Source organism: Leptopilina heterotoma, unplaced genomic scaffold (assembly GCF_015476425.1).
Source record: "Leptopilina heterotoma isolate Lh14 unplaced genomic scaffold, ASM1547642v1 Lhet_114, whole genome shotgun sequence".
Taxonomy (NCBI): Eukaryota; Metazoa; Arthropoda; class Insecta; order Hymenoptera; family Figitidae; genus Leptopilina; species Leptopilina heterotoma.
In genome coordinates, this window is record NW_025110833.1 from 7,463,958 (window position 1) to 7,472,548 (window position 8,591).

The following is an 8,591-nucleotide window of genomic DNA, read 5'->3' on the forward strand; positions in this document are numbered from 1 at the left end:
TAATAAATGAATAATAAATATATTTAATCGATTTTTTACATTTTTTTTCACAATAAAAAACTGCCATTTATCTTTTTTTTGTCAATATAAATGAATTTATTTTTACAACATTCTATCGAGACAAATGCACAAATGGTCTTCTTTTCATAAATTTACCCGATTAATTCCAAAAAATATCATTATAAAGCTGTTTTCTTAATTGGAAAAACTTGTAGTTCCTTTTGAAATTCTTCAATATCTAAAATACAACATTCATCCGCATTCTCGTTCGAACTTGTCACATACTGCAGAGGAAATTTCATTTTTCCTCGTTCGCCTGCAACAAAAAAGAAAAACAATTTTCTATAAAATAAACAAATAATAATTCCTAAAAGAAAAAAAAAGTACTTACATAGATAATAAAAAGAATTCAAAAAAAGTTGATTCATTAAAATCGTATTCGACAAAAAAATAAATAAACTTTGCACGAGAGACAAAAAGAAATATTTGTCAAATTAAATAATTTAAGATATAATTTTTTTCGGGAAATTCTGATGATGACTCACAAGGTATTTCCTGATTGTGAGTAGTAGTTGTTGTTGTCACATTTGTTGGTGATTCGTGTTCGCCATTAATTGTATTAGTAATTTTTTTCTCCGACGATCCTTGTATTTGAATACTTAATTTACGGAAATTACTGCCATTTTTTGTATGTGCTTCAATCCATTTTTTCAATTCGTCCATTGTTATTGTTTCAAGTGTTTCAACTTCACGATCGACACGATCGAATAAATATTCACCTGTTGTTATTTCAGCCCAATTTTTAACAATTTCTTCCGTTAAATCGATATCGACGGTTTGTTTTAATTTTATTAGGGCCTCCTTTACATTGTTGAATTCATCGTCGCTCATTTTTGATAATAAATCATTGAATAATTTCATAAATTCCTCTATTCGTTCGTCAATATATTCGGTGGTGAATTTTGTCGCTTGTGTATAGACTGTTATGCTGTAGCCTAAAATTCCAAATGTGTCTCTTATTAGGCAATTAATATTGTAGCCAAGTTGTTCCAATGTTCGTAGTTGATTGAATAGAGGTTCTTCCATTATCATCTGCGAAGGGAATTTTTTTTTTAGCAAAAATTATTTATTGTTCGAACTAATTTTTTCTCGTTCAGAATAATTTTTTTGATTGCAAAAAATAAATGATTCAAAAGGAAAGAAACTGAAAATTCACTTACCATTAGTAATTCGATGATGACAGTGACTTTTATACTCGACGTGTCCGATTGATAGTAATTTGTAACAACTGAATTCGCGTCGGAATTGTTGAAATTTTTTACACGACAACATTGAATTCCGATTGGTATTTGCGTTACTCTAAATTGTGGCATTGTATTCGGCAATAGTGATCCACATTTTAGTATTTTCCTGCAATTTGTCACATTTTCTATAACGTCCTCCATTGTCACGTTTCCTTGCACCAGACATTGAATAAACAAATGATCCGTAAAGTGTTTGATGAAATTTAAAAATTGATCATAATCGATACTACTAATTGCGGCGTATTTATCAGTCGATGAACAGTGTCGCAAAATAAGAATGCACATTCGAATGTCTCTGTAAAAGAAAAAGAAAATTTTTATTTTCAATCAGTAATTAATAAAAAAAATCGAAATTAAATTAAATTTTGATTAAATTCAATTATTTAATTTTGATCGAATTTAATTACTTAATTTAGATATAAATTCTGTTTAAAGTGAATTAATTATTGAATTTCTAAATATTCAAAATTTCATACTTGACGAGTTTACTTGGCTTGAGGAATTTATTGTAATACGACTTTAATTGCTCCTGTTTCATAATATCAAATAAATCCTTTGATATTAAATTCGGACTTTCGGCCATACACTCAATTATTGTGTTCAATAAAAGCTGAAAATTGCAAAAATAAAATTATTCTCTAAATTTAATTCGTTTTATTTTGAGATATATTTTTCATTTTCTTACTACTCAATAATTCTACAAAAAAAAAAATTATTTGAACTTAGAGATGAAATAAATTAATTTCTACCGGTAATTTTTGATTGTATCCATCAACTTTAAGAACAACTCCCTTATCACAGGTGTAAATAGAATGATGAAGTTCTGCGGCCGTTGCCGCGTAGGTTTTTTCCACCAATAGTTGCTTTAGTGTCGCAATAAATAAATCCATCATTACGCATCTGAAAAGAAAATAGGAAAATAATTTTAAAAGAATCAAAAAGCAAATAGGAAATTAGGAAAATAAATAAAGGATCTTTTTCTCAAAAAGTCCGTTTTTTGAAAAAAAGTTGTTTTAAGTTTTAAGTAAATTGTTCTCTTATTTGATTCGGACTGATTCGATTTTTGTCAGTTGGTCCGTAAATGGTCCGTAATTTTTAATTTTTGGTCCGTAAAGTCCGTATTTTTAAATACTTTCATACATACCCCTCAGGTGTGGCAATTGAGCTCGGCGATATTAAATAAAAGTACATTAACGCTTCCGGTAATCGAAATTTAGGATCAGGCCTGTACCAAACTTCCATTATTTCATCGCTGTGAATTTTAGTTGGATATTTAGGCACATTCTCTGGCAATGTCATTAATTTGAAATCAGTTGTAATGTAAATATTTGGCTCGGGTAAATGAAATTCAGGCAGTGGTTCAATTATTTTCCAAGTCTCTGTCCATTCATTTGGAATTGAATTTCTCGAGTATTTTGTATTAAACCAAGGTTCAGTGTTTATTAATTCCTCCTCGTTGAATTTCTTATCGAAAATTATAATATTTACATTATCGGCTCTCAATGTATTCAAGCAATCTTGAATTCCACTGGGATTATATTCGAAATATAAATCATTGCCATTTATATAATCCTCAGGCGCGTAGAAATGCATATTTTCGCAGAGACTCTCGACATACTCCACTGGATCCTCCTCGTCCATGAATCTAAATGTTGTAAAATTCAGAGTTAGGTTTTTTCAAAATTGAAAATTAAAATTTTTAATTTAAACGAAATTGAAGCGAAAAAAAACGAATTCAATTTATTTAAATAAATAAATTTAATGTGTTGAAATAAATAAATTTAATTTGTTGAAATGGATGAAATTAATTTATTAAAATAGACAAATTTAATTTAATTGATGAATTTAGTTTTTGGAAATGATTGAAATAGAGAAATTGAAAATTTGAAGCAGACGTACTTGAAATTGGTTTTTTCAATGAGGGAAATCTCATTGTAAATCCGTTGATCGGGACCATTTTTTCGTACCATGTTGATGTAGGAAAACACGGCTTCGAGAACTTCTTTTAAATGCTTGTGACCCTCGTCGGTGAGGGTTAGACATAAACTAAATAGAGCGTACATGGAACTGTGCTCGAAACCTCCTTCAGCATTTCCGGTGAAAATATCTAAACACCACATTTTCTTTCGCAGATAATTGATTAAAGATCCTTTCCCCTCATGTCCGATTATCCACGAGACATATTGATGAGGTTTGCTTTTGTATAAATGATGTAAAGGCGGCATTGACCATGTCAGTTCGATCTGATTTAAGAAGGAAAATAGATTTTTGTTCATTAATAAGGAAAAAATTAAATTTGTCAAACAAATCAGAAAATGAAATTAAAAAGAAAAAATTACCTGACAAATGTCTTTGACTGGTTTCATTTTATACATATTTCGAAAATCTGACGTATCGAATGAATCGGCTCCTTTAAATTTACTAAAATCGTCGGAGGGCAAGCCATTGCTTGGCACATCTGAAAAGCAATCTTTCACCAATTGTTCCAGTGCATCTAATGAAAGTCGAGCCTGTAGAAATTAAAAAATTCCAAATTTTATTTTCAATCAAGTCTAGAGAAATTGCAAAAAAAAAAAATTTGCACCCACTTGAACCGCTAATGTCATTCTATGCGCGCTATAATGTCTTTCGCGGAATTTATGAAGTTCCTCATACAATTTATCATCTTCTATTGAATCTCGTAGTGTCGTTAAATTTCCCCATGCGAATTTCGTCGCCGGATGATTGGGTTTTGCGAAACTGCAAAATAATTGCTCCTTTCGATATAAATCCGATGGTAACGCCATTTGAAATTCTGTGGGAATTTAGTTTTTACAATTAAAAATTTAAGTTTGGAAAGAATATAGAAATTAAAATTCAGAAAGAAAATAGAAATTAGGATATTCCTAAACTTCCCACGTTCAAATGAACGAAATTAAATTAAGAAAGAAAATATAAATTAAAGAAGAAAATGGAAATTAAAGTTAAAAAGAAAGTGGAAATTAAATTTAAAAATAAAATGGAAATTAAATTATAGAAAATAATAGAGATTAAATTGTAAAAGAAAAGGGAAATTAAATTTAAAAAGAAAATAGAAATTAAATTAAAAAAGAAATAAGAAATTAAATTTAAAAAAGAAAATGGAAATTAAATTTTAAAACAGAAAATGAAATTAAATTTGAAAAGAAAATAGTAAAAAAAGTATTGTTTAAATTGTAAATCTGAAAAAAAACTACTAACCACTTTCAACGACTTCACGTTCGCGAGTAATAGCATCTCGTCTCATGAGTGGACTAATAAAAAATTGTGCGAAACGATCGAGTGCCTGCGGTAAATGCTTTTCTTGTATTTCAAAATGAAACGTTGTTTGTTCACATTCCGTCGACGCATTATCGGAGCCTCCACGTTTTTTTATAAACGAATCAAAATCATTTTCCTGAAAAAAAGAACTTTGAGAAAACAGAAAATGAAAATAACAAACAAAAATAGTTAGTTATTGAAAGTAGATAGAAAAATTTTAATACATATTTGGAATTAAACATACCTCGGGATATTTTTTTGAACCCATAAAAACCATGTGCTCTAAAAAATGTGCCAAACCGGGAATTTCGGCAGGATCACTGAAACTTCCAACTCCAACGCATAAAGCACACGCAGCCTATAAAAAATTAATTTTTAACAAAATGTCCATTTAAATATTTGCAATATTTAATTTATTTATACATAAATTTATTAAATTACCAGAGAAATTATTAAAGAAACTCCATTAATTTAAAAAAAAATTCAAAGAAATTCTTCAAAAGAATTTAATTAGGATTTTTAAAAATTTTAATAAAATTCTTCGCAAGAATTCAGTTATTTTCACAAATTACTGATTGCAACAAAAATTGAAAACTTAAATTATTAAAAACTTTGTAGTAATAAATTTTTTTGACAGTAACAGCAAAAATATGGAATTTTTGGATTATAAATATAAAATTAATTTGAAATTTAATTAATACGATAAAAATGACAAAAACCTTTTTCTCTTCTTTAGTGGAACGTTTAGCAGAGTTTGAAAATTCGATATCATCGTCGCATTCATTGTCGTCAGACACATCATCATCACTTTCATCCTCGTCACTTTCGTCATTTTCATCACTTACTTCATTATCATCTTCATTCTCACTTTCCTCTGAATCATCACTTTCCGATGATAATTTTTCAGCACCTGAGTTAAAATTAGTGTTCAATTATAATTTTATTATCATAAAAAAATAACACGTGATTCCTAAAAATTCTTACCAATCTCACTGATACCATTTTTCAATTCTTCTGATGAATGTGTATCAGCAATGAGTAAAGCCGTTAATCCATTTTCCAATCGAATTACTCTGAATAAGGTAGAAAAAATATAAATTCAATGGAAAAAAATAGTTAAATGCGACCTCGAAATTGACACTGATTCGAAAAGCTCGAAATAATATTGAAAAAGGATGAGGGAAAGGAGAAATACTAACCTGTACAATTTCTTATCATTCTCCGATTTAACGGGAGTATTGAGATATTCGACTTTAACATCTCTTGTGCAATTACCATTAGATGAATTGATTTCTAAAGTATTAACCATTTTATTATTACGTTCATTTACTTGAAAATTGTGATTTGATTTTAACTTTTTAACAACAGGAGTATTTTGTAAATGCCTTTTTGGCATTATCAGTAAATTTGACACTTTCTTATCATATCTAGATAAGGATAATACTTTCGAAATGCAGACGAGCGATAAACGCATAAAATTTTTAAGACTAATAAAAAATGAATTGGAAAATTTAGCGAAAAATGCGAAAATGGAATAAACGAAATATAAATTGAATTATTTAGAGGTTAGAAAGAAGAAGACATTTTTTTTAAGTTAGTTAGTAGTATATTAATTATAGATAGCGCAATGAGCAACTTCCGGTGAGAAAATTTTCATGTTTCCCATTGGTTTCTCCAGCCCGGGTTTATTTAAATCAGCCAAAGAGCGTAATTCTTTTGACGCATGCGCAGTAGGTAGATTAGGTAGATTTTGGAAGTACTCGAACTCTGTAGTATTTAATCAAATTTGCGGAAGTTAACAACTGTGCCATCTACAATTTGATTCGACCAAGAAGGTTAGATGTATTATTATTATTATACAAATTTTGCAAAGTTTTGCTCAAAAATTTGCAAAATATTTAATAATTCAAATATTTGTAAAACGTCCGGAAAATATAAGCCAAAAATTTTAGGTTTTTTTATTTTTGAAAATTGAAGATTTACAAAGGGGGTCGAGTCGATTCTCAATATTATTGTTTAAATCTTCGTTAAATATTGATTTTACGATTTTATTGTTAAAGAAATTAAGAAAAAAAACGTGTATCAATTTAAAACTGATGAAACTGAAACAAACATAACCTTAAAATTAAAATGATTTGCTTCGAGTCCCACATTTAAAATACTTTGTATGTAGTTTAAATTTCAATTAATTTATTATAAATCGTGAATATACATAAAATTTAAATACAAAAGAGTTTTAAGTTTACGAACTTTCATGAAAAATATAAAAATATCTTTATAGAAATATAAAAAAAAGGAAAAATTTTATACAAAATTTTTTTAATAATGATGAAGACAAAAACAACTAAATTTTACACTTACTGACATTTTTATTGTTGAATTTCATTGCACATGTAGTGTAATAATTGAAATTTGTTACTTGTTCTAAAGTAATATGTATAAGTATAGAAATGTGTACAAAAACTATTCTACTTTTTATATTTTATTTCGGTATTATTACTGGTATCATTTCTAATACATTGCGCATATTTACTTTTTTTTTATTATAACTCGTAAACCTCGTAATTTTTGTCGCTGTTATTCCAGTTTATTTATGTAAAAAAAAATTAAGAAAACTTATTGAAAAATTGCATTTTGTATCTCGATTGTCATCGATAGAACATTTTTTTTAAATACATATTTTTATATCGAACATTTGTAACACAAAACTGTGGAAAATTTCTTTCTTTTACGCATTTATTGAAAGAGGCATAAATTAAAAGCTATCGGTATTTTTTATTCTAAAAACGAAAAGAAACATATTTACAAGACTGCCTATACAAAAAACTTATTGACTAAAGCTCAGATCTAGCTTAAAATGAAAAACGGAAATAAACTTATCGAACTTAAGATCTTATTAATATGACATTGGTCCCATTTTTTCTGATCCTACAAACGTGACTTCTTTTTTTTTTTGTTAGGTTTTTGGGAATTTTTTTTCTACCTGAGAGAAAAATCTGAGTTTTGAATGAAAAAAACACAAAAATGCGACGAAATGCAAAAATATAAACGACGAAAGAAAATACTTGTGTTTCTTGTTGTTTTTTTTTGGGACAAATGTTTAGACTTATTTAGTCGGAAAAAATTAATTGGCCTGTAATACGAATTCTAAAATTGTGAAGAATGGGCCTTTTTTATATACAATTATACAGTTCCCTAATTTACTAATACGTAGCAGCACTCTTTTTTTTAATAATCATATTCTGACAAGAACTTCCAATACTGCGTTTGGACTGAAAAAAATGAAAAAAAAAAAAATAGTCTGTCAATTTTTAATTTGACAGATACGCACATTCCTATATCCTGACAGTCATAACTCGTAATGCGGTTAAATAGTCGAGGTAATTCACACTAGTATACGATTAATAAAAAAGTTAAGTAGTTTCGTAGGCGGAAGGACTTATTTTTTGTCTTTAAAAAAAGAATTCTTCTTTTCTAGATAGAAATCTTCTTTTTTTCTTTACAAAAAGATTATGTTCTTTTCTTTACAAAAAGATTTCTTTCTTTCTTTCTTCTTTTCTTTTTATCAAAAAATTTCACTGGCCTAAAAATGTTTTTTTCGAACTACTAATTATTATATAAACTAGAAGCACAAATTTTTTGTTTTCTTGATTATACTACAAAATTTTACAATTCAGATTCCTCTATATTTGTATCCTTTTGTACTTAATTTTTTTTTTTTTTTTTTTTTTTTTTAATGTGGATCTAAGTTTTTCCTATTTATTATTCGGTCAGGCATACAAATTGTTAGAGACATTTACATTTAATTACTTAGTCCAGCAGCGTGTAAAAAAGTATAATTATCAGTCTGGCCATCAAAAATGACCAAATACTTATTTAAATTAGGTTTTTTTTAATATTATATATATAAAGATCATCTCGGTTCGCTCGAGAATTTATCAGTACAAATACAGAAATACCATTTACAAAGGTAATAATATTATAATATAAATTCTGTAAAAAAATTAG

At 27.7% G+C, this 8,591-nt stretch overlaps 1 protein-coding gene across 1 annotated transcript; it reads right to left on the bottom strand.

The window, feature by feature from the left end:
• Nucleotides 1–6,174, bottom strand: LOC122506329 (nardilysin-like). Its single transcript, XM_043618446.1, has 14 exons — nucleotides 5,783–6,174; nucleotides 5,568–5,656; nucleotides 5,303–5,493; nucleotides 4,828–4,941; nucleotides 4,524–4,719; nucleotides 3,893–4,098; nucleotides 3,644–3,814; nucleotides 3,204–3,547; nucleotides 2,449–2,949; nucleotides 2,054–2,204; nucleotides 1,781–1,914; nucleotides 1,221–1,599; nucleotides 546–1,092; nucleotides 1–316 (listed from the first exon to the last, which is right to left on the bottom strand). Exons 1-14 carry the CDS (start codon nucleotides 6,055–6,057, stop codon nucleotides 180–182), a joined length of 3,435 nt encoding a protein of 1,144 aa, XP_043474381.1. The 5' UTR covers nucleotides 6,058–6,174; the 3' UTR covers nucleotides 1–179.
• Between the last annotated feature and the right edge of the window lie 2,417 nt (nucleotides 6,175–8,591).

What these genes read in the sequence shown, in the direction of transcription:
- LOC122506329 (XM_043618446.1), bottom strand. Translation starts at nt 6,057, where the DNA reads ATGCGTTTATCGCTCGTCTGCATTTCGAAAGTATTATCCTTATCTAGA. An exon ending in CCACTAAAGAAGAGAAAAAG is followed by an intron (nt 4,942 to 5,302) that starts GTTTTTGTCATT and finishes AATTTTTTATAG; the next exon opens with GCTGCGTGTGCTTTATGCGT. An exon ending in ATTGAAAAAACCAATTTCAA is followed by an intron (nt 2,950 to 3,203) that starts GTACGTCTGCTT and finishes TACAACATTTAG; the next exon opens with ATTCATGGACGAGGAGGATC.